This window comes from Myzus persicae, unplaced genomic scaffold, assembly GCF_001856785.1.
Source record: "Myzus persicae strain clone G006 unplaced genomic scaffold, MPER_G0061.0, whole genome shotgun sequence".
Classification (NCBI taxonomy): domain Eukaryota; kingdom Metazoa; phylum Arthropoda; class Insecta; order Hemiptera; family Aphididae; genus Myzus; species Myzus persicae.
The window spans coordinates 402,144-429,703 of record NW_019100515.1 but is presented as its reverse complement, the minus strand read 5'-3'; the positions used below and the strand labels follow the sequence as shown (position 1 = coordinate 429,703).

Sequence of the window (27,560 nt, the reverse complement as noted above, 5' to 3'; positions counted from 1 at the left end):
AAATAGGTCGTTTATTCCATGAAATCCTCGCATTTTTATTTATCTCACTTTAACAATGATTACATCAAATTTATTTCTCCAAGTGCAAACATCACTTCATATTGTGTTTATCCATATTCCATGGTCGTGGTGTAACGAAATTTTATCTTTTACTTCAACTGAAGTCTTAATTTTTAGATTTTTTATTATTTTATATTGTTTGGACTTTTGATAAGATATTGTTTACATTTGTTTATTAACACAATAACATTGGTGTTAAGCTGTTAAATGTTATTAGTTATAAGTTTTTGTTATTAGTCTCTTGACAGAACAGCGTTCAAAATGGATTCCGACGTAGACTCCGAACTAAAATCAGATTTCACGTCGTACCTAGAGCACATATCCCAAAGAAAAGTATGTACCTATCTATTCCATTTAAAATTTTTTGTTTGTGAATGAATAATTAAATGAGTGACTGTTGTACCTATGTGAATGCGTAGAAATATCAACAAAATACAACATTAACCGAACACAGTTATTCGTCATCCGAATATCAACAAGACAATTTGTGTTCTACAATTCAAACATTATTTATACACAGATTTGTTCAAAAGTAAGCTTAATGCACTATTTTGCCATATTGTGAATTATCTAATTAACTTAACACAATTCTTTTTCCCTTTATAGTGAAAATTCTACTGATGACGTTGACATTGAAACTGTTGACAAAGATGTGAAGTTATTAACATATAGACCTGATGTTGAAACTAAATCAATAGAATCATATAGAAACTCAAAATTACCTAGAGACCCTGAAATGTGGGAAGATACTATTAACAAGTATGTTTGCAACTGAATAAGATACTTCAATTACATTGTAATCCAGTAAATGTTAGAAATTGTGAAAACATTTGACATTGCCTGCCTATAGCGTCATGAACCAACTTAATTGAATCTACTGCTAATAATATGTTGATGAACATTTTTATTTGTCATAGACAACGGTGGAGTAAACTCGAACGAACTTTGTTCGAAAGAGCTTTATCTATTTTATACGCAAATCGTTTATCGAGATTAACGTATGAAGGTACAGTTCAAGAGTATGTTCAAAAAATTATCTCTACCGAAAAATCAGTGGCTGAAATGCACCATCTATTAACTAATTACACTCACTGGGACATATCATTGTCGCAATGGTTGCATGGATTATTCATTTCAAATTTACCTGATGATTATCTTGCATCTTACATTGATATATTAGAGGTATTAAAATAATTATATTTTCTCTGTTTTACTTACTATGTATGATAATTTTTTTAATAGAAATTAAAACAAATTGCTCCATCATTTGTAAATGATATGATATCAGCAAATTCAATAGGACGTTCTAAAGAAGAAATTAAATTAAAATCAATTAATCTAGATGAACCTGTTGATCCTTTTAACTATATGTTGGTAACTTATCCACCCGTAAGTATAATAAATGGATAATTTTAATGTGATAATTTATATTCAATTAAATAAAGTAACAAAATAATATTTTAGCTAAAATTACCAAAAAATCCTGTTATAATATTAGTACCAGACTTTCCTGGGTATTGTACACAACCAAATACAAGGACTTATGATTGGATGAATGCCTTATCATATTTAGCAGAATTAGACGTTGCTCTGGCAGCGAAAGGTAAATAAAGCCTTTACATTTAATACTACATGTACATTCAATTTTTATGATATTTTATTAAGACAATAGAATGAAACATATTACTGGGCTTGAGTCATTATTACACTATATTTCTTCTCTAATGATTATGGTCTAGGGTTTTATCTCGCCAGGCTCACTTTACAACTTACGCTTTTCTGATACCATATTGTTCTGCAAATAATTTCTTAAATACACCTACCATAAGACTAACGCCTACTACAATATATAATCCAACCTTCAACCTCCCTACCAAACTGATTACTATTCTCTCATGTATCGTTCATATTTTATATGTTTTATCTTTATTGTTTATTATATACTTAATTTAAAAATATTATGTTGATATTATTATTGTATTATTTAATATTTAACATACTATATATTTTAATCTGGTTTTTGGGTCTGTACTCTATTAAAATAAAATTACTACCCATAAAAAATATTATGCTAACAAATTCTTCTTATACACCTATAATAAACTATAGATTCAATATTTTGTAAATTTTTTAAATTATCATGTTCTGGAAAAAATTTATTTCATAATAATAACATTTGAAAATAGATTACATAAAAAAAATCTTGAAATAAATGTAGAATTTATAAATTTACAAATGTATTACTTTCTTAAATCACAAAAATTGCATGATTAAATAATTTTTATATATTAAATTGAATGCTTTGTATGTAATAACTATTTACTATTTTTTAATCCAGTTAATATGTGATCATTCTATTTTAGTGCCATGGGATTATGAAGAGTACTCTCGTGAAGAAGAATTAGATATAGAAACTAGTTTAGAAGCCATGGTAGATGCTACAAGAAGTAAAGTTGTATCAGTACGATCTGAAGATCCCAGCAGGCCTATTATCTTGGCTGGTGTTGGAGTCAGTGCTGCTATAGCTTGTCAAGTAGAAATATTTTATTAATTCATATTTTTACCAACATAACAACAAATTATAATAGTAAAGAATTAATATTAATCAGAATATAGTACCAATAACAATATATTTCTATGAGTTATCCTTTAGCACCTCCCCATACCTCTTATAATGGAAAAATTTTGAATAATGTAAGAGCTAAAAATTTTAAAGAATCTTAAAGAAAAGGCGAGTAGTTAACTAATTTCTAGTATGGATGATTGGAATTGTAGACTAACCTAATTGACTAAATAAAATTGTCATAATATTTGTTTTTGTTTTTTTTTTGTGGGAACAATTCAGTCATAACTTGTTACAAAATATTATTTATATGATATGTTACTTCTACAAAGTAATGTGTATTTATAAATTATAAATTGTATTAAAATAAAACATTGTGCAATAAATTGAATGTACAAATAGTGTAAATTCAATTTATTTATTTTTAATAATGCATGTATCCATTTATTTTAAAAATTAATAACTTAAATTTGTTTATGTTTTTTAGGTAGCTGTTTTGGAAAAAGTTGAAGGATTAGTATGTATTGGGTTCATTGTTAATTCATCAGAGGTAAAAAGAGGTTATGAAGGTGATTGTATTTTGGGTCTTGACTGTCCTACAGTTTTTGTGACCGGCCAACTTAGCATATTCTCACCGTACGTTGTTACTTTTTTCTATCAGTAAATTAAAAATAAATTATTCTTAATAACTAGTTTCTAAAATTGCAGTGTTTTGGATATGGAAGAATTAAGAGTAAAGCTGAAATGTAAGACCAATCACATACTAGTAGGTGGAGCAAATGATGAGTTGGTCATGAACCATACTACTAAGATGAGAGAGGCAGTCACTCAAAAACTTGTTGACAGATGTGTTTTGGTATATTTAAATTTATCACTATTAAGGGGGACTAATACTCACACATGTTGTTTCCATCTAACAAATGTAAAACATATCAAATTTTAGTTCAGCAGATCATAGGTCATTTCACTCTTATATTGAAGTTAACAGCTCTGCATAGGTTCTACTGAACACAAATTTGGTATGTTGTATGTTTTTAAGACAGAAGACACATGCAGATATGGTGTATTCTTATTAATGAACTTATGACAAATGTTTATAGTTAAAATTTGTTTACAGGAAGAAATTGGAAATTTCTTAAAAGACATTTTGGAACCCTCCCCAAAAATAATTCGTAAACCTGATGTTGAAAATACAGATTTTAAAAAACCTGTGTTCTCCAAAAAGAAACCTAATAGTAAGATATAACTTTTGTTAATACTATTAAACATACTGTGTTTTACATCGCACTCTGGGTACTATCTTGTATGTTGTCTTTAAATTTAACTTAGACATTTTTGTTTCTATAGATAAACCTTTAGCACGCCTCAACAAAGGTAACCAAAAACTTTTGGTTTCTGCAAATAAACAAACTCCAAAGCGACAAACTGTAAATCGCAAGATTATCAAAACACCAAGTTCTTCTTCGGCGTCGAAAGTTATGGTAAAAGATGAAGAACTTATGCCTCCTCCTTCGTGTTCTATTAACCAAGAATATTATCTTCAGTGTGAAAATCCTGACTCTACCATAAACAGTATTCGTAAGTTATTTAAAAAATATTATATTCACCACAAGTTTAAATTTTTTAACTTTTCATGTGGTTAACATATTTCAATTGTAAGAGTGTTGTTATTCCAGTCTGGGACTTACCGAGTCTGTAAACAACGAAATATAATGGGTTTACCCCCTTCCCCTCATACCCATATTAATTTACTGTGTACTACTATTGCAATGAGGAATAATAGTTAGACAGATATTCGTTTCAAGAAATTAGTGACCATAATATCAAAAATTAAGAGTTTAATGTTCCCTACTTCTTTATATTATTTAAATTTATTTTTTAGAACCAGAAGAAATGTTTATACCAAAATTAGGAAATCAAAAATTTTCTACTCTAGCAGAATTGTTACAAGAACAAGACAACTTCAATTTCAATGTTTCTCAAACAAGTATGTTCCAACTAATACATATTAATGTTTAAATGTATGTGTATTATATTCTCATCCACTAATGATCTAATTTTCTCTAAAACTCAATAGCTTCATCTTTAACATCTATGAATGGTTCACCTGTAATATTCACACCAGACCAAAAGAATATTGTAGTATGCAGTTCAAATTTCCAGTCTCTAAATAACCAAACTGCTGCTCCTGTTATGGAAGAAATAACACCTGATCAAATATTGGATATGCCAATAGTCTTTGCAGATGAACCACAAGAAGAAGTGGTTGAAGTAAAGAATAGTGTTGATAACAGTTCCTATTTCATTGCAAATTTAAATGAATTTAATGAACGGAAAATGGTTGTCAAAGAAGAACCTCTTGATGAAGACGAAGATTTTGATGTCTTATGTCCTACTATTTCTAAGACTACGACGGCTCCTGAACGTCTAAAAATTAAACAGGTATGCATAATAATTAGTAATAACATCACAAGACTTGAGTTTAAATGTTCTAAATAGCTATGTAATATGCTCTTAAAAATATACATAATATACAATTTCACAATTATCAATTTTATAAATCGTAATATTTTTAATTTTACAGGTTGCATATGACTCACCTTCCAAAGTCAAGCTAGTAGTAAACAAAGCGCCAAAAGGCCTAGTACCCAGTGGTTACCAAACATTCTCTGTTCCCAGTCAAAATTCAGGAAACATCCAATTTGTGAACAGATTACCTATATCAGGTAATAAAATCAGAAGAATTGAAGGAGGAATAAATACTAGGGTTGTACCAAAAACTGTTTCGATCCGTCACATACAAGACAATAATATCAAAATTCTCAAAAGTACAACTGGACAACAAATACATTTGAATAAAATTAAAACAATGGCAACTACACAAAAGTTTAAGAAAATTATATAATATATTTTAAGACTAAAGTGATGAAGATGGCGCACAGACACAACCTTCTTAAGTTGCTGTTTACAAAAGCAAATTAGTTAATAAAATATTTATATTTATGTTTTTAATATATAATATTACATATTATTGATGTATTATATTAATTATACTATACGTCACAAACATATATATGAACACGAATAAATCCGTTTTGTTTTTTGCGGTTTGAAAGATGTAGTGACTTTTTTCAATCTCAATGGTGTTCTATTTGTACGTTTTCCAAATCTAACCATTTGTACTTTGGTCCATGCAAAAAAAGGTTTCCTCAATGCTTTGATTATATGGCGAATACTTATTCTCCACCAGCGAGTAGCTATAGAAGTCTTATCATAAGGTTTACTAAAACGGGGACATTGTAGGGTTTTGTTGGCACAACGTTGTAGAAATGCGTGTGTTGGTACCAAAACGTGCATTTGCTCAAATTTCAACATCACTCTAAAAAAACAATATGTTTATACACGTTTAAACAATTTTGATAATCAACGTGTGTTCATTGGTTATTTTTTATTATTCATCAACCATTGGTGTTACCTGGGTTCATCACTATTGGTCAGAGACAATACTATTATGGGACTTGGGATCTTTTGTTTGCGTCCCTTCACAGGCTTTCCAAACAGTCCTCTTTGCTCAGCCATTCGTATCAAATGGTTGGCGTCAAATGTCATCAGTTCCTTGAAAACAAACAATACAGTAATGTACAGTAAGTATTTGTCCAATTGTCCTCATAAATGCCTGCCCTGCTGTTAGAAATACACTTCTGCCACATCCTATAAATGTAAAAACTCTCAGAACAATTTTAATTTGTGAAATGCTAAAATGCATGCAAATTAATTATGATTCAATTTTAAAAATGACAGCTTGTAGTTATAAGTAACATACAATTTACCTTTTAAATTGTTCTTATTTTTAGTTACAATATAAACTAAAAAATAATTAATGTGATTTATGTCAATTTAGAACTGTAATAATTAGTAATTATTCAAAAGATGATATACTGTGGAATCATACTTTAAAGATGATTTAAATTTAACTCATGAAAATACTCACAGTAAGACTTACCTAATAGTTAATAGCTAGGTATATATATTTTGACTGGGTATATTATTTTCTTATTTATAACTAACAACTAAAATGTTGAACAAAGACAATTATTTGCATACTTGAATGGTTGTTAATTACTCTTGGGGTCGGAGGTTATAAAACACAGCTTACGAAGGAAAAAGATTAATTTTTTTAGAAAATATTAAGTTCCTATAATGCACATTGAATAATACGAGTATGAAAATCAAGCAATATGCAAAAAATGCATTTTAAATTTTTGATTTTTAAACTTACAATAAAATTGTATAGCTTGGATTTCCAGGTTGTCTGTTAGAAATCAAGAGCATGATATATAAGTATGCAACTCCTATAACTTCCGATTCCTAAATTAATAATTTACTTAGGTACGATATAATATACTACTCACCACCCTTTTGACGGCCGCCAAATAAAGACTTCCAGTAACATGATTCTTCTCCATATTCTCAATTGACTTATCTGGATACAGTATCATTGTTTCGAACCGATCCTTGTCGGGAATCTTAATGTGAATTATGAACACACGCGCAAGTGATTTTTAACAAAAGCATTTATGTTTCTAAAACCTATAGGTACCTAGTTATTGTACATCGATCATGAAGTTTTTTTTCCTAGATTTCACTACCGAACAGATAAGTGATATTTTTAGTATTCACACCTTAAAAAGATAACTAACATCCCAGTGTTTTTGGATGAACATTAAAAATTTTTATTCTTTTTAATGATTATTTAAAAGTATTTTAATTTGGTTCTGTTTTTAATGTACCTATTAATCACTTTATTAAAGTACCTACTTTTTAAGAATTTGTTTTATTACGCTAAACCTATTCTTATGAGTGGTTAGGTCAACAAGTAGCATCATATCATAATGGAACCGGTCTCAATTGCAGGGTGTCTCGTCCGGATGCTTGGAATAGATGGACAGAGTCTAGTAATATGTATTTTAGGGTAAGCGAAAAAAAAACCAAAGAAAAAAAGCACAAAAATATAAACGAACCAAGCAAAAAAGCCTCCCCCAAAAAAATTTTTTTTAATGCAAACACAATATATGTACCTATACTCTACTCCTAATTAGTAAATATTAATTCATAAATTAATATAGCCAATATAGGCAATTTTATATGCGGATACTCAACTGATGAGAATTTTTTTTTTACCTATTTATTCAATGAAAAATGTCAAATATAAATAATCTTATACCTGACTATGGCTATAAGCTTAACTTTTAAGTATTAATTTTACATAAAACACCACTTGTTATATATAAAATTGAAATATAAATATAACCTCATCTATACATGATATACAGTGTTATAAGTAAAAAAACATAAGGGGTACTAGTATAACATCTTAGGTAGGTATATTATATAATATATAGTATATACACTACATTTATACAAAAATTACACAACTATAAAAATAATAATATAATATGTCAATACAAGTATACAACACAGGTGGCAGTATATTATATTTAGTCAAGAATCATAGTCAAAAAACACCAGTCTTTTTATAATATACATAGGTACTACATTTATACAAAAGTTACACGTGATGAAAATTTATGACATTATTTTCAACAGAATATATTATATCTTGTTATAGGTATACGGCACACGGTAATTACTAATTAGGAGTAGAGTATACATGTGTTCACATTCATACTTAATATTTTTTCTGGGCTTTTTTTCCGTGATTCGTATGCAGGCACCTATAAATAAAGTCCTCGAGGTAGGTATACGTTTTCCCTGCAACGTCAAACAATTGAACGGTGTCGAACGACTAGTAGGTATATAGACGTTGCGGGGAAAGCGTACTTTCGTAGTCCTTGGCTTGGAAAAATTATTCATTTATCTTTATAACCGATCAAAATTCGGGCAATATGGAATTGATTCCCGGTAAAAATGATTTCTCATTATACAACTATTCGAATTGATTATCATAATATTATTATATTATTATGTGCAAGTCGGTATTCTTATGATATTTTATTAGGTTTTATAATGTCTGGCAAAGCTTATAAATATAATATTATATCTAATAGATTGCCGAAGAGGTGAAAATATTTAAGTTATTTAATTTATTTGAATTGAATGTCTGCCAAATGTTGAACTTATTATAATTATTATGATACTATATAATTTATATTATTGTTCTATTATTAGCATTGACAAATACGTATAGGAACCTATATTTTAATGTACACATAAACGGACTATAGTATAGCAACAGTAGGTACACATAAGTACTTGGGTATTCTAGACCAGAGATTCTGAAACTCTTATAAACACTGTACCCCTTTTTGTCAATACATTTTTTTTAGTACCCCCTCTTAGTTACTAAACTAAAATATATATAAAAAAAATTAAAGACTTGAAGGATTTTTTCCTTGTTGGTTTGTTGGCCAGACTCGTACTCCTTAAAACATTTCGAGTATCCCCAAAGAGTACGCTTACCACATTTTGAGAATCCCTGTTCTAGACTGTCCTAAGTCTGTTTAAAATATGGGAAAGAAATTGTTGGCTGAATATATCATAGTAATTTTAAAAGTTAGTTTAACTTAATTGTACCTATAATATTATGAAAGCTCATCGAAACTAATTCGTATGCTACCCGTGAAGAACACAGGAACCAATTCGATGATTGAGAACCCGCTCATATACTTCGTAGTTATCTCAAAATTCGTATTCTATTTCAAAAACGAGCCTCAAATGAAGGTACCTACATACCGTCTTTATTAATGACACTAAAAGATTATATATTAATCTATATTTGTTAAATGTATTTAACTCCTGCACAAAAATCTTTAATAAAATGAAAAAAAAAATTTCTAGAGATAAATATGTCCATGCATAAAGTTATGAAGGGGACCAATTGTCCGCATACTGCGTTTTTTTCAAGGGGACCAATTGTCTGATTACCCTCTTCATTACTTGCTTTATTATTGCCTTTCATGCTGCAATTTTTTTCAACTTGTTATTTAACTTCTAACACAAATATCTACATACTTAGTATTATAAATACGCTTTAGTTATAAATATATAAAATAAAATCTGTATGCATTGAAATAACCAAGATACTACACAAAAATAAAACGTGTTGGGTTAATTTTAAATATTAGATTGAAACATATAATAAAAGTTCGGTGGAGTCGATAACCGGAGCAATAGATAATAAATTCCTTACAGGTAAAAAGATAATTTCGGCGGATCCACCCTTCCATTTTCAGCCAAACCAAAAGTCTTAATATTTACTTTATGTTATATGTATATGTATAGAAGACTATTAAAAATATACGTTTTATTAAAATTATGTAACATACAAATAAGAATAGACGGGTACTTATATAATTGTTCACATTAATTTATTCGACCGGTGGTCATCATCGAGTTTGATTGTGACGGCAACTGGATATCTACCCTATAGCTGGTATATGTACCAAGACAAAAATAAGTACGAAATAAACATCTAATAAATGAGTAATTTTTATGCAACTTTTATTATTAATATTTTTCTATATGTACATTGAACACAACTTATTTGAAATACTAAACTTTTTGGTTTGGCTGAAACAAAGGGTACGATTTTGGTCAAAAACTGTTATGTCCGTATAGGTTACCTATTCATTCTCAGGCATTTCAAATGAACAAACAAAAAATTAGGATTGGGTAGGAATACTAACAATTTTTACTACCCTACAAAAAAAAACTGTTCTTTATTAAAGGTAAACTCTTAATCTTTTCACAACTTACACACCTTTTTGTATAGTCGTGCCACTGAATATACTGTAAATACGTATTATATTCGACCATAAATCATAATATTATCTTATAAATCACACAAACCTGAACCGGATGGAAAACCGCCGGCCGCCAGGGTGTCTCAACAGAAGTGCTGAATTTGTTGCTGTCGTCGGCGCTCACCGATGAATAATTGTCCATGTTGTGCTTCTCGTACGCCCATCCGTTCATCTCTTCGACCACCGCCTTGACCATGCCACCATTTTCCAACTCCAACCGGGAATGCGTTTCGTATACTACAATTTGCACCTATAACATATACCATATTTTGATAGATATAACATGTACTTGGTGTATAATCGGTGCAAGTAGAATGTAATGTACATATTATATTATAAGAGTGTACATTTTATTACTGTTATTATTATAAATATATACGTTTCTGCACAATCTGTAATACGAACTAAATTCGTTTTTTCCCTGGATTGCTCATCTTTAAGACAAGTGCTATTCAATTACATTTTCTAAGTAACCTTTTAAATAAATATAAGCCTACTTTACCCACGAGTACGAACAATATAGTATAGTCTGTACTTAGACTCTCCCTTTTTTTCGTGAGTCACTAAAATATATAATAACTTGTAAAATAACTTTTGCCCAAAATATAGAAAACTCATGTAATGGGTTAAAATTAAAACAATTATGTATTATACCTAATCGAAATACACACCTGAGGTTTGGACATGGCCATCCGCAGAGTGTCTCTCTGGTCCAACATGCAAGGTATGTCTGACGACTCTTCGGTGTAGTCCAACGACGCAACGGCCCTCAGTAATGTAAGATCTCCACCTTTCGAACATACCAACTGAACGGGATCCGTGACCTAGATACGTATATAATTGTTCATAGTAACTGGTAACTACCAAGTCACAATATTGTACATTTTACATAGTATTATAAATTGCAAGTCACGAGTGTCTCGTCGTTTTTCCTATATTAGGTACATATCTGCCAACCTACTGCCCTATTATACATATATGTTACGGTCAAAGTGTATACACATTTGGGCATTGTAATACAGGCATACAGTGCCTGGGAATTGTGCACAGTGCTCCTCATATTTTGGCAAAGCTGAATCTGCTTTTAATTTGATTAAATTAACCGTACATCGTGAACAGTGATTAATTGCTTGTCGGCAAAGTAAGTTTATCGTGACTCCAAGTCTGTGTAAGGTACCTATAAATTATAATAGAGAAACGATAGTTTAAAAAAAGAGAATCGTTGCATAATTTGAAAGGTCAAGCTTCAAAAATGAAGACTAACTAGGAAAATCGATTTCGTGGAGGAAAAATTGGCGAGAGTGTTAAAATCAGGATACCTGATGTTGATAAAGCACGGAGTGATCTGCCAGCTATTTTAGGAGTCATTATGTCTGGTAATTATTATAATTAGATAGGAAAATTTGATTTTTTTTAGTGAAAAACAATATTATTATGAAATTGGCACTACTGAAGGTAAATTTCAACAACTTTACACTAGAAACCAATTTGAAATATACAAAGAGTAGTTTGTCCAAATTGAACAGTACCAGTAACATCTCCAATATCATTAAGGGAAGCGGATAGAAAATTTTGGCGGTCAAGGATATGATAGGTTAACTGTAAACAGCAATGTAAGACAAATAAATGTAAATGCTGGGCTGCAGGAAAACTAAGTATTTCTAAATTTCATGATAGCCTAAGTTGCAAAAATACAAGAAAAATTGATAGTAAATAAATTATTATAAATTATAAACAATAACTGTTTTAAATCTTTTTAATTGATAAAAAAAAACAATTTCTTTCACTATCAATCACTTTTATCAAAATTCATATTTATATACTTTCGATTTTAATTGCCAACCTGGTTTTGGTCATTCTAAACAATGCCCGGCCAAAGTATATAATGCTTCTCGTTGTCCATTGAAATTGAGCATTGCACACATTATCCGGGCATTGTATAGTACAACACCTGTACACCTTGACCGAAACATATATATATATAGTCAATTATAAAATAGTTTTTTATGCACATATTCTATAAATTTGAATTAAATTTAATAGGTTGAATTAATTTTTCAGATAAAATTGTGTTTGAAAACGTCATTGTGTGTATAAAAAATAATAATATACTTCAAAAGTTTCAAGAAGGTACCCACGAATAACTTTTTTAAATTACAACAAAATAATTAAAATGTTCCTTCTTTGTTTGAATATAAAATATCGTTCTAATTTTCACTAACTTGAAATAATATCCATAAAAAGAACTGTATATATACCCATAAAATAATATTTTATGTTCAGACATAAGACTATACTATATGCAATAGTTCTAAGGAAAATATTATAATAGATGTTTCTATAATATTATTCCTATTGTTATTTGTTGATATTAAAGAAAGCAATTTAGGTTTCAAGAGAAACATTGTTTGGTTCTACAAATTAATTAATTCTTTATTTTTCACCTAATGATTTGTTGTACAGGACAACTGCATTGAATGCTCAAAATATAATACTAATGACATAGAAAGACCCTTTTTAATTTTGTGCCACTTTAAGCCCTACTGCCAGCACTCACCAAACAATCTGGTAAAATTTAATTGACCAATGACGATCTTACCCCGGTATTGGTGTTTGGAGGTGTAGCCAGTACGGACACGATATCCAGCGACAACTGATTGTTGGAGCTCGACTGGAGGAAATCTTCGGTGAGCAATTTGCAGTTCTGTACTCCCAAGTTCACGAAATAGTTGTAATAGTCATTTTTCCTTAAAAAAGAAAATATACACAAGTCAACACATAACTGCAATTATTATTTATATTAGTGACATATATATAATGTCGATGGTTATATTTGTCGAAAATTTAAAACAAATCAATATACTGTCTACACACAACAGAAAATGATATATTATCGTAGGTACAATGTTCATTAGTATAGTATCAAAAGTTATACCTATGTCATTGAAATGTATTTGTTTTTACTTTTACTAATAAAGTTGGATAGGTATTTTAATTTGTATTTATTGTTTAATATCGTACAAAATTCTATCTAAAATTGATTGTTTCATAATTTATATCGTTGAAAAGCCATAGATTTGTTTTCGAGACCTAGAATAATGTTTCAAGTCGGTATGGGCTTTTATATAAAAACTGGATGGATGATCTCCTTGTGCTACACTTGAAATCAAAGTTTTCTCACGCTTGTACAGTGTTTACCAAGCGGCTAGCATACCTATGTACAATGTGTTCAACTATATAAGTAACACGAAATATTACAAACGCATGATTTTGAAATTTATCCTGATTGTTTTACTGCATAAAATACGCCTTACTGTTACATAAGTTGAAAAAAATTTAAAATTGTCGACCATTTTTCCATTTTTCCAACAAAATAGTTTTTTTAATCAACTAATAACTTACAAAGATTTTTCTATCTTAAAAATCGACTGACTGAGAGTGATCTATAAAGTTGTAATTTATGCACTTATTCATCTCAACATCCTAAATTTTTCAAATTTCCATGCAGTTGCATATGATTTGTTGAAACCTTAACTCAGTATAAATCAGCTAATTTTTATGATAAAAAAATGTATGTGAATCAAAGTTGCTTAAAAAAACAATGTAGGTAATTCAAATTGTTTGATTGCAATTTAAAAAAAAGTGAGCCGTCAAGGGACGCCTGGTACATGTGAAATAGTGAAATTATTTTTATAGAAAATGTATGCATGCAGAATAAAGAGACGGTTTATTTAAGAAAATAAACATGACATAATCAAAAACAAAATATTCAGATTTTTATGAAAAATTATTCTTTATTTTAAAGGCGCATTAAACGCGTCACCACGCCAACAACCGAACTCTCCACCGCATTAACATCGTTTCACATCAAAATATTGTTTTGCAACCCATCCTTGGAAAAAAAATTATAAATTTAAAGTTTTTAAAATTCAGAAAAAATTCAAAACAACAATGAGTCCTTTATGCAGTAAAAAATAACCGGATCAAATCCAAAGTCTTGCGTTGAAATTGCTTCGCGTCATCTGTACCCTGTATATAATATATTATAAACTGCATTACTGCACCCGTCACTATGTAAAATTTGCTTTTTTCGCACCTTTCGGCAGCTCCATAAACGATCAGTGATTGTTTTCGTTTGAACAACAATGACGCCAGGTAGGCGACCGCTGTCTGAATCGTAAAATGCGTCTGAGCCACGTTACCGCAAAGTTTGTTAGCGCTCATCGTCCTGTCCAGCATCGCGGGCCCCAAACAGTATCTGCGTTCCTGTTATAATCCGATGCACCATCATATTTAAGTAATTAACAGTTATAAGTAGCAGGTCCACCCCCTCCCCCAGGCTGGAGTAAAAAATCAGTATTAAATGTTTCAACGAGTAGAACAAAAATATTGAAATTCATATTATGTTTCTTAAAAATTGGAACAATTACAATTTAGTATTCGCCAATAGTTAAATTATTGGTCCTGGCTGTCTTCAAAAGCTAGCTCAGGGAGCTAGTATTTTGTATAAAAATAGAATCGGAATTGTGCATAACTAAACATCAGCGAAAGTTAAAAGTGGATATCAGAGGGTGGGAAAATTTCCCACACCTTGGAAATTTCAATAACCTCCCCGCCCAAGAAAAAAAAAATTAAAAAATTAAAACTATTTGAAGAATTATTGCATTATTCTAGCCCCAGTACAAACACAATAAATGACCACCTATGACCACGGTTAGTCAAATAAATAATCGGTAAATTCATTTCGATTATAGTTAATGATTGTGTAAGGTCACCTGCACTGTGCACTATTATATCTATTATACGTATATATGGCTATATATGATTTCCAAACTACAAAATGTGTTTCAAGTGCAAATATACTATATACTATGTCCTAATAACCAATTTTTTTTTTAAAAGTGCATTTTTCATTTATAATATTATTGAAAAATGTAATTTCTAATTTTGTCAAAATTGGGTATTTTAGTGAAAAATAACGATTTTGACTATTATCATATAATTTATTCAAAGGTGTAGGTATAGTGCTATTACTGTGTAGCTTCTTCCTTCACGTTCTTCGTGTAAAAAAATCTTTTATCACATATTCATATTGTGCCCTAACTCCTAAGGCATAAATTTGTCAAGATAGAAAAAATGTTTTTTAAGTTTAGTGAATTGCCAACAGAAATTAAAAATATGTATACATAATGGCAGAATTGGCATATAATATCCTCTTTGATTTGTGAATAAGAAAAAAAAATATTTATGTATTAATATACCAAATGTAAAATTGTATGATGTCAAGTATGCATAATTTCTATACTTACAAAAAATGAATAATTTATTTAAATTTAACCCTAATGGGGTCCGACACGATACGATATCATTTGTTGTGCCTATGATCCTCGTATCCTTAGATGGTGATAAATAAGAAATCATGCAAGAATACTATTAGACAAATTCAATTTAAAAAAATTGTTATAAAAAAATGATATGTGGGGGGCTGGGTAAACGTACGTAATTAAAATTATTTTTTGTATACTTGTTAATTATTTTAGAGTCAACAAAGTGTTGAATGACGTGGTCATTAAGGAAGATTATCAAAATGTATCAACACTTGTTTTAGATATAACTTCTAAGTTTAGTAATGTTTATTGAATTTAATTAATTACATGTTTTGTAGAATTTTGTAATAAATAATGTTTTTTGTTCGATTATATTCTTTTTACATTTTATAATATCATCATAGGGAATTCCATTTTAATATAATACGAAGATAAAATTATTTTTAAATGTTGCTAAATGAACGATTAAACATAGACCTTATATTATGCAGTATGCAGTATATGGTCTATAAATTAAACTAATAAAAATTTTAGCAATCTTAAATCGTGATATCATTACAACAGATGTCTACGTAGGTATTTAATGTGGGTGTAGGTATTTAACACTGGCGGAGTTTACAATTGTCTGTTGCCCTGTTACATACGTAGGTAAACACCTTCAAAAGAATCAAAATGGGTTTTGGAATCTCTCCGGGTTTTGATCACTAAATATTTAAATATTTAATCACTCTTCAATATAAACTGATTCAACTATACATACAATTTGTCAATTTACTAAAGAATGATGATGTATTAAATACATATAATTTAAAAGATCGATAGTTTGTATTAAAATGCCATTTAAATTTGTCGGTTAAAATATTTACCTAAATATATATACAGATTAAAATATACTAGCTGTTATATACTAACGTTGTCCGTGCAAAAGATTTGTTTTTGTTTCAAATTTATTTGTAATATATATCTACTATTTTATAGTTATAGTTACAGTAGGTTATATTAGGTATATGTAACCAATGGCAACTATTTATAATATAGTAATAAACAATAAGTATATTGGTTTTTCGTGAGCTGCAAAAATGCATCCGTGAGCTACATTTTAGTTACCTATAGGGGTTGAAAAAAAGTTAAATCTTCAAAACCTGCTCCGCGATAAACTCTATTTAAAAAAATAAATCAAAATAATTAGACGAGTATAGTTTCAGAGAAAATACGTGACAAAGATTTTAATTTTCACATTATAAGGATATGATAATATAGAAATATTTATGTTAATTGCAGTATAAGTAAATTTTAATAATATCAGAGTAAAATACAAAGAGCGACGGATTTCGTTTCATAATTGTATAATAGTTAATAAAAAGTAGCAATTCTTATTTTTTCAAAAATCCCCACCCTTCAACCCTCCCACCAAAATTTTTCCTACATCCACCCACTCTTTCAGGTTTGTGACTCCATTCGTTTCTCGTTCAATCCTTTCATCGTGAATAATAAATATACGACACTGGTAATCTGCAAAGTGTATTTTTTATTTTATAAGCTAATACTGCTTATCGAACACACTAGCGACTGCGTGTCTAATGTGTCTTGACCTAGACTACAACTTAAACGGGCGGGATAGGCAGTTTTTCTGTAATGAATTTGTATAAAAATAAATTTTTCACGTTTTGACTTGGTTCTTTATTAAAGAGGCTCGCACACACGTATTTTCATAATATTGATAAAATAAAAACATGATTAACTCGTTACAGTAATTGTTGGAAACCATTTATTTTTGAAATACACATTTTTTCTAAAATTCCACAGTTAAATATTCAATTCATACATGTTTTAAATTATTTGTACGGATTTTCAAGAGAGTATTTTAAAATGATTTTCATTGGTGTGAAAAAGTGAAACTCATCAGGCATCTATGGTAGTTGCGGCTTGCACTTTGTTATTATATAATTAACGAATATACGATAAACCCGTACAACAACAGTGTATACAAGTCCTATATTTTATGCGTGTCAAACTTCAATTTACACAAATAACAAACTGAAACACGCGTTTTAAATAAGCCGAAATCTAGAGTTATGGGCTGTAAGTCCAATTAATTAGAACAGACTGACATAAATCATAATACGATGAAGTTTAGACTCTGACAAGAGAAATCACACATTTATCACCCGCAAAAGTGGGCTTATATTGTGAACACATGCCACAGTAATAAGTGGAGAAAAAGGCCCCTGATAGCTAAAATTAGTTAAATAAATTTTATTTCGCTTAAAAAACTAGTATTGCCATCATTGATTAGTTAAGGTGTATACTCCGTTTAATTTCAATATTTGTTAAAATCTAGCTATACCTGCCGATGATGGCTTCTTAATATGTTTTATTTTATTTATTTTGTTTTCACTGATTTCGTGAGCCGTGACTAAATTTGTGACCAATCTTAATCGAAGCCAACGACTACTACCCTTGGCGACATATAGTCACACAGATTTAAGATACCGCCGGCAAGTCATCATTTTGTTCTTCGACAAAATTTGAAAACAAGCTATAAGGATTTTAAACTTGTATACATTTTTGAAATGGCACATTTTAAAATTATCGTTTTAACAGTCATATTTAATAATAGTAATGACTTATGACGTTCTTTTAATAAATAGGGACTATCGTCAATGTGATAACCAAAATCATATTTAAACAACAAATAATACAATTTTGTAATTTTGTAAATATCGAATAATCATAATAAGGTTAAAACATATCTTAATTCTTAGCAAATATCTAGAAAAATACAGTTGATAATTAGTTTGTGAATATTATATAATATTATGACAAACAGTATGAAGCTAATTCAATCATAGGGCTTTTTCGTCTTACCATAGGGCGGCTCTCCAAATAACACACCCAGGGAACACCTTATAATTACTACAGCAAGTTAAAATAGTAGGTAATACCTACAACACCGACAACAGCTTTGCTTTTATTGAAATTAAATAGCAAAATAACTATTGAACCATGGTGTAAACAACTCTAATAAATCATAACAATTCAGTTTTCGCACTACTAATACAATAGATACCTACGTATTAATGTATATTATGTACTTATTGCACATATTATATATAATTACATATTAGCACATTCTACAGATAAATTTGATTTGCACTCAAATATATAGATATATCGGCGCATTAAGTCATTCACCACTTTGATATAAATGAAACGAAATAAAATAAGTATCACGCTCGTTACCTCTAAAGTTTGGCATTTATTATTTAAAAGATTAGAAACTTAGAAACTTTGTTATACTAACTTATACTTTATAGGTACCTACACCTATAACTAATGTTTATACGATGAAATTGGCAACACGCAATACAATCATGAATATGTATTATATGTAGTTCAAAAATATTAAACAATAATAATATCATATTATATTTAAACATAATAATGTATTAGTATATACAGTATACACGTACATTAGACATTATGTTGACATAGGTACCTAATAATATATCGAATGAATTCAACAGACAATTTAGTTTAGATTTGTATCATATACAGACTAATAAATAATGTATATTAAACGGCATTTGTATTTATTCATAAAGACGGTCATACGGGACAAGCCTAAAAAACAATGAGGACAAATATAAATTTAACAGGTTGATATATACAATACAATATTGTATTATACAAATGAACAGATACATACAAGTGAGAATGAAGTAAGGTCATGGTTCGCAGTGCGCTTAAGCCAGACGATTGGGATTGTCAATAAAGTAAAGTTATTGCCGGAGAAATTGTGGTGCGGAAAATACGGGGCATATGTGAGTGGGTAAAGGAGGAATGTTCGTTGAACAATTAGAGCTAGGAGTGTTGAAGAGTCGATTTTGCCAGTTTAGAGCTCGTTTAGAAATCCATGATAAGTCGCCAAGTCGCGTGTCTGCGATCAGCAACACTTGATAGAAAAGGGGAAACGTGTATATATTATACAGCAAATGTTGTATTAACGTATGATACGCTTTGTGCTATCCGTGGAACTATGTACAGTAATAAAAATAATATTTATGTACAATATAATATGTCTTTGTGAAAAAATAAATGTAAATGTTACATATATTACCTGTATGTAGGTTAAAATATTAATACGAATGTTATTATGTTAATATGCGTATTGTGTACCACTTAATATTACATAATATAATTGTTTGATAATACATTTAATTACATTTTTGTTTCAATTTGTATTTTGAGGATTAATCGCAGAATTCGCTTATTCGTGGTTGTCGTGCCACCACAATCGGTCATCGGTGGATAATCTTGAGTTTAGTGTAATCTTAAACGGATCGGTGGCGGACAGTTATGTTAGCTCGGTCAGATTTCCGATTTAAATTCCTAATAATCAACGTTTAAAAATTCCGACATTTTAAAATATTCAAATAAAATTTCTAGTTGTTGGTGGAGTGATGGGGGGGGGGGGGGTGAAATTGGGAAAAGTGGACTCACCAATCTCAAGTCGACATTATAACGAATTCAAATCAGTTTTAAAAAGTTTTATCGCATGACTAAGTCGCGATCAGTATGATGGGCAAAAGATTGGTATATTTTAACTAAAATAGCTTTGTATAATACTATGAAATTTTAATACTCTCGACGCAGTGGATCGTTTCGGCTTAGTCTTACAGTTCTAAAAAGAAACATTATCTCTTTCTACATTTCACATGTTTTATCGTCTCTCTCTTCGAATTCTCGTGTGTAATTCGTATATTCTGAGGAAATACAAAAGAAATGATATAGGTAGTAGACATTATACAACTAGTATCTAGTAGAATTATTGAAAGTTTCAAAACAAATTAATGTATTCTGTTTTTATATTTTGTACGTCAGGTAATCATAACGCGAATAATACTATAGACAAGAAGAATCAAATAATTAAATAAACAAAGTAATATTGACACTATTTTAGTATAGTATTATTATTTATTAGTTATTAACTATAATATTGACTATTGACACTAGATGATACTTTTAATATTAGCATTCGAATTTTTAAGCACAGAATAGACGTATGGTCGGAATGTGAATTATTAAAGTGTTCTTAAATAGATGAATTCATTTGAATTATAATACAGAGAGAACTTATTGAATAATATGAACTGGATGATATAAGTAGTATTTAAATATATTTGCATTGAAGTAATTTAATGTACATCATAAGCGTAATTATGTTCACGAATCAGACAAAATCATTAGTAAATTATCAAAATTAATCTAAAATAACAAATTATTAAATTTTTTATTTTTTATGTAAATTGATGTACAATGTACATAATGTATTAACTTTAAACGCATTCGGTGCTGTAGGTGTAATTGTCACAGTATATAACGTAACACGTGACACTTGTCAGTAAAGGGATTATTTTATCGTTCAGATTTAATGTTTCATGTTGTATAGTCGTCAGTACTCGTCGGTTTTCGCAAGTTCAAAGATAACTGATAAGAAGTCCGTCCCGATAAGTGTCTGAGCCTGACCTATGGTTGCCACTCGGTATTCTACATTCGTCCAAGCCGTCGATCTGTCTTATACTTCTTGAATACATCCACATATTCGTGCGACAATAATGTTTAAAACAATAAAAAAATAGTTAAAACTGGACAACGTTCTTACCAGAAGACCATAACGGTCGCAATAATAATTATATTCAACGGACTTGGACGATTATCTATCTGTTAACATTTTTTTATTGCTCACCAAGTTATTTTTCATTTGCAATCGGTTTTAATCTCAAAAAACGAAATGATAAACAAAGGAGTCTTGAGACAATTTTTGGCTGCAACTGCAGGTAAGAAAAATCAAATTGCATCATCGGGAATAATATTAAACGTTTATATAATTCTACTGTAAATCGTTATTTATCAGGCTGCCCCTTTCGGACTCATTGGATTGTATAAATCCAGTGTAATTTAGATAGACGACAACATTTTACTCAGGTCGATTTTAATGATGTATTTTTAATTATTTAAACCATTACAGCCGTAAAAAAGGAATGTACCATTTTTTTAACAACGTCTTTGGCATAAATATCTACTTAGAATCGACTTAAATATTTATTTTAGAATCAGTTGAGTGATGTAGCTATGTATAGGTTCACATCATGTAGTTATTGTATTCACAGTGATGTGAAATTTTTTTCCTTGCTTAATGAAACATTTATATATAGCTCAAGATATGTCAAGTCTTTAGGTTTAATATGTTTTGAATTCCAAATAAACTATTGTCAAATTTGTGGATGGCAACAGAGGATTCACCTCTTCAGATTGTTAAAAATATTTAAGTGCACAGCCATTTTTTGCATAGAATGAGGACGATATTCAAAAATTTTAGTATCAATATGTTTTTATTTTTTTAAATTTCGTATTGAACATTGACTAAATTAAACAAATAAATATAAACTTATTATTTATTATCAGTTGGCGATAATGTAGTCGAAAAATAAGGACAAATTACTGGTTACAAACTTACAATTAAATATAATAAATTATAGATCACCGATAATAATTTGGAAAAGAGGCACCTTTGTATTAAGTAATTCTTCTAAGTATGATATCGAAGTTATTTTGAAATTAATATAACATAATATCAAACAATTAATTAAGTGTAGTTATTGTTAGTTAAGAATTTAATCAAGAAAAAATTAACTACTAAAATTCAAAAGATGTTACATTTTCTTAAATTGGTTAAAATTATTTTATGCGTTAAAATAATAAAGTGTGATTTAACAAGTTAAACATATATATATATATATATGATAAGAACCTTTTTTTTGTAAGATACAAGTTCAGGTACCACTTTAAAACCTATTATTATTTTGTCAATTCGATATCTGGTATAGAGATATATGAGTATATATTTTAATCAATTAAATCAAACATACCTTAATTCTTGATAGTTGATAATAAAGTATTATAGAATGGTTTATTAAGTTAATTTATTATTATCATATATAATTATATCTTATTTACTTATGAGTGCCTACCCATGTCCCAATGCGCGGCACTGTTTAAAATGAACAATGCATATTATTTATCTGTGTAGGTACTTAATCATAGGACTGGTGGCTTTGTTAATAAATCTGTTGTAAATAAATCTCTTACAATATTAATCGTTATTCATTACTCGGTGTGGCTTTTTATTTAGTTTCTATACACAGGTTAATATTAATCGTTAATCGAACATGGGTGGACAGATCGACTCTACGACTATTTTATCAGTTACCTATTATCAGTTTATTATAATAGCGCAATATTATATATCTTGACGCAACATCGAATTATGTATATATAATAAATACGTAATAGGTAGTAGGTTTATAGCAACTGAGAAATGTTAATACTTCAAAATTAGACGCATTTTTTGGTCTTATATTTATACCTTTTTTTTTAATCTCAAGAAGTCCTAGACAGAGTGATAAAAATAACAAATGTATACATGTATTAGGAGTAGGTAAAACTATATTGTAATTTATTGCTATAACCTCAAGATAAGAGAATAATGATGACATAAACTTTATATAAAAAGTCTAAAGTCTAGTAAAGTACTTATTGACTAAATAAATAAAATTGGCAATTTCTATAGTTAACCTATGTTTATAAATAAATATAATGTACATTGTATAACATTCAACAAAAACATGAGATTCGATTACAATTTTAAAACATCTTGTACATTTAATAATTTATGATTGATCAATTAATTATTCATGTCATTTAGAAAAGTACTAAATACATAAAACATGAAATAACTAAAACTTTTCTTGATAAGTACCTATATTACGCTTACCGCATCAATAAACACATTTTGCTTAATATTTTAAATTAAATCTAGTCATTTCATTTTATATAATACTGTTAGTACCTATATGGCTGGCCATCTACATAATGTTTTTGTAATCTTTATTATTTAAAGCAAATATTTAAAAAGCACTTATTACATACATAATACATACTACTTAGATAAGTATTGATCATAAACAAGTATTAAAAATCATTTATAAATTATTAATCTAATTATTCACTAAATGCACTGAGGTGTCTTTATGGCTTGATTAACGAAAAACTTACCTGGAAAATTCATATCAACGAAAAAAACTTTAACAAGGCTAACCCAAAATTCGAATTCTTTATCCCTTTATTCCCAAACTATAAATAATAAATCAATATAGGGTATGCCAAATGAAATCATCACTCTAACTAAAAAAATGTTGTCAACAACGTTTTTTTTTTTTTTTTTATTTTTAGAAGAAAATATACAATCTATATCTTAGACATAATAAGTATATGTGCGATAAGGGAAACAAAGAATAGGGTGATATACATAAATTTGAGGAAAGAAGCCACCCACTGATGACACTTTCGTCTAGGTTTAATCATATGCGATTTAGTTATATGTTAGTATTTATATTATATAATAAATATAATATATTTAGTTATATCTTATTATTATTAGTTAAATAAAAAATCTCTGCACCATTTCCGTTTAAGTCGCCTTGGAGGGCTACCTGGGATAGTGAGGGAAGATAAGTTTTTAATGAGTGTTTTTTAATGAGAGGATAGACGATTATGAAATTTTTTATAAAAACGTTTAGCTTCTTCGTGAATAGTATTTAAGTTGCAATCTAAATGTAGGGTATGGTTTGATATATATGGAGGTGCGTTAAATACTTTCCTTAAGGCCATATTTTGGAAAGCTTGAATCTTATTCAGGTTTGACTTTTTAGCATTTCCCCATAGCTGCAATCCGTATGTCCAAATGGGTTTTAATAAGGTTTTATACAAGATAAGTTTGATATTAATAGGGGTGGCTTTGTTACCAATTAAATTCTTAAGCATACGTAGCCTGTTATTTAGGGATAGTCTTTTTTCACGAATGTGTAGAGCCCAGGTTAAGCGTTGATCGAGGGTTAGACCAAGGTATTTTACTGAAGGTGATGATGGAATAGGGATGCCATAAAGTAGTACCCTTGGGCATCAACAACGTTAGTAGTTTTTTAAATATTGTGTGTGTTAAATGGATCACCAGCACATTATGTCGTCGAGCATAATATTATATAATATCATAATGATTATTATAAATAACAATATTTTATCGCGTGTGCTACAGGGTCACTGTCCATAATGAACGTGGGCATCATACTCGGCTGGACGTCACCAATCATGGAGGAACTACTGGGACCAGACAGCCCGATCCCGATGACGGTGGACGAGAGCTCTTGGTTCGTGTCAGTCATAGATTGGGGCCTGATTTTGGGGTCGTTGCCGTTCGGCGTGCTGGCCGACCGGTGGGGCCGCAAGCCCAGTCTGCAGATCATCGGGCCAATGGCGCTGATCATGTGGATGGCCCTGCTATACGTCGACACATTTCAGGGGCTGTTGGCCGTGCGATTCGCGCAGGGCTTACTCGCGGCCGGTGCGTACACGGTGCTGCCGGTGTACGCTGGCGAGATCGCCGGTCCAAAGATCAGGGGCGCCCTGGGGACGATGTTCCAGATAATGATGTACGTGGGCATACTGTACGTGTACGCGGCCGGCATGTACCTGGACTACAGGCGGCTCACTTACGCCGCGATGGCGGGCCCCGTGGTGTTCTGCGCACTGTTCGCTGCCATACCCGAGTCCCCGCACTTTTACGTGATGAAGAACCGGCTGGCGGACGCCAAACGGGCGTTAGTCTGGCTGCGCGGCGACGATAAGGGCAGTACAGTGGATGACGAGATGGACGCCGTGGTCGAGTGTATATGCAAGGAAATGCGTAACGCATCCTTCACCGAACTGTTCACCGACTGGGTGAGCCTCAAGGCACTCATCATCGTGCAGGGCCTGTCCGTGTTCCGGGTGATGGCAGGCGTCACTGCTCTCATATCGTACGCGTCCATCACGTTCGCCGAGATGCACGTGGCCGTCGACGCCAACAAGCTGTCGCTGGTGTTCGCGTGCTCGGTGCTGTTTTCGGCGCTGCCGTCCACCGTGCTCGCCGACCGGGTGGGACGCCGGCCGCTAATGATCGTGTCGTGCGCTTCGTGTTTCGCGTTCGACACGGCCATATTCGCGTACTTTTACGTGGACAGGTGCACCACGTACGACGTCACCGATTACGGGTGGCTGTGCGTGTTGGCCGTAGGCGGGCTGTCCGTCGCGCACACGCTCGGCCTAGGATCGCTGCTGTCCACCATCAACTGCGAGCTGTTCCCGTCCAACACCCGGTCCATAGCCAACGCGGTCAACACTATCACGCTGACCGTCGCGTCGTTCCTGGCCCTCAAGATTTACCCCGTGCTGGCCGACGACGGCGGCATGTACCGCAACTATCTGATATCGTCGCTGTTCAGCCTCACGTCCATAGTCAGCTGCTTCTTGTGGCTTCCCGAGACCAAGGGCAAGACGTTTGCCGCCATACAGGCTCAGCTCCGGAAGACGGACGATTTGGTCTAAACGTCCGCACACGATCGAGTTGTTCGACCACTGCCGGTGATGAAGGGTAGTGGAGGTGGATGTGGGTGAGTGGTGACCAGTCGGTTTGTACGAGTATACGATTCGATCACCCGCACAATTTTCACTCGAGTCGAATGTGTAGAACGTTATGCATACCTACATAGCACAATATAATATAATAGTCATGGCGGGACGATCTGCCGAAAGAGAAGAACTCACTTTGAGTTTCTATTTTTTTGCTAAGGCCTCGGCGGGAACATCTGCCCGAAAATACTGCAGCGGTCGCCGTTTGTTAGAAATATCGTTTATTTGTCGCACTAAAACTCAATGGATAAGAGGGATTTTTTATTGAAGCACTATCGATTTTGGTGCCAACAGAGTATTCTAATTTTCAAAAAGTCAACATAATTTGTATATAATTTTTTTTTTTTAATACTAGGTAGGTATATATTATTGTTTATTAAAGTCGCTATTATTTTACACGTGTATATTTTTTAAATAATAAAAGAAAAATGATGTAATATATATGGACATTGGACACTTTAATTATAATGATTGTAAATAATACGATGTACATCAATATCAATCGATTTATTTATTTTTTTAATTATTGAATATAGGTTCATGATATTTATACATTTAAGTAAATAACCTATATTTGTATTGCAATTCAAAGTAAAAACTTTTTACATACCTACGTCATTTTTTCTTCACTGATTGAGATCCTCAAAACAGTTCGAGTACCCCACAAATTACAAGTGTTGGTGTATGTAATCCGTATAATCATAATTGTTTAAGTGGTTGTTTTTATCATAACGTGATATAATTACTTAAAATTTGCTATCTATACATTTTTTGCTGAGAGCTATTATTTTTTATTCCTCGAACAAGAGTATTCTGTAATTATGCATTATTCGAGTAGAAAATTACTATTCTGGTAATAGTAAGATTATTATATTTTTTTTTTTTTAAACAAAGTACACTACTGTCTGCTGATTAGTGATGAGTGATTACTGATATAAAAAAGGTTAATGGCCAAATCATTAGTTATTACTTATTATTAAGGTTAAATAAGCGGTTACATATTACTGTTTAATATTAAACTGGGTGCCTTTTAAACTTAAAATTCTTATTTTCACAGTTAATTTTTGTAATGATACCACATATTTTTTTCAAAATACTTGTTAGTATTTATCTCCGAAATATTTTAGTAGGATTTTCTTTGTTTTAAATAATAATAATAATATTATTTATTAAAGAATACATTATATAAATACATGTAAAAATTATTGTCTCCAGAAG

The 27,560-nt window shown here is 30.7% G+C and overlaps 3 protein-coding genes across 3 annotated transcripts; 2 read left to right on the top strand and 1 right to left on the bottom strand.

Annotated features, from left to right (window-relative positions):
* The first annotated feature begins 114 nt into the window (after nt 1-114).
* Nucleotides 115-5,635, top strand: LOC111029410 (KAT8 regulatory NSL complex subunit 3). The gene is made up of 14 exons (XM_022308394.1): nt 115-393; nt 480-592; nt 667-819; nt 978-1,242; nt 1,303-1,449; nt 1,525-1,663; nt 2,424-2,593; nt 3,111-3,259; nt 3,332-3,479; nt 3,741-3,858; nt 3,971-4,201; nt 4,506-4,610; nt 4,701-5,065; nt 5,208-5,635. Exons 1-14 carry the CDS (start codon nt 322-324, stop codon nt 5,526-5,528), a joined length of 2,496 nt encoding a protein of 831 aa, XP_022164086.1. The 5' UTR covers nt 115-321; the 3' UTR covers nt 5,529-5,635.
* Nucleotides 5,503-24,922, bottom strand: LOC111029426. Its single transcript, XM_022308417.1, has 8 exons — nt 22,706-24,922; nt 14,543-14,712; nt 13,046-13,193; nt 11,118-11,270; nt 10,493-10,696; nt 7,036-7,149; nt 6,099-6,238; nt 5,503-6,002 (listed from the first exon to the last, which is right to left on the bottom strand). The coding sequence occupies exons 2-8, from the start codon at nt 14,683-14,685 to the stop codon at nt 5,684-5,686; spliced, it is 1,221 nt and encodes a 406-aa protein (XP_022164109.1). The 5' UTR covers nt 14,686-14,712; nt 22,706-24,922; the 3' UTR covers nt 5,503-5,683.
* On the top strand, nt 21,232-26,689 carry LOC111029419 (facilitated trehalose transporter Tret1-like). The gene is made up of 2 exons (XM_022308405.1): nt 21,232-21,613; nt 24,931-26,689. The coding sequence occupies exons 1-2, from the start codon at nt 21,568-21,570 to the stop codon at nt 26,256-26,258; spliced, it is 1,374 nt and encodes a 457-aa protein (XP_022164097.1). The 5' UTR covers nt 21,232-21,567; the 3' UTR covers nt 26,259-26,689.
* Nucleotides 26,690-27,560: the final 871 nt, after the last annotated feature.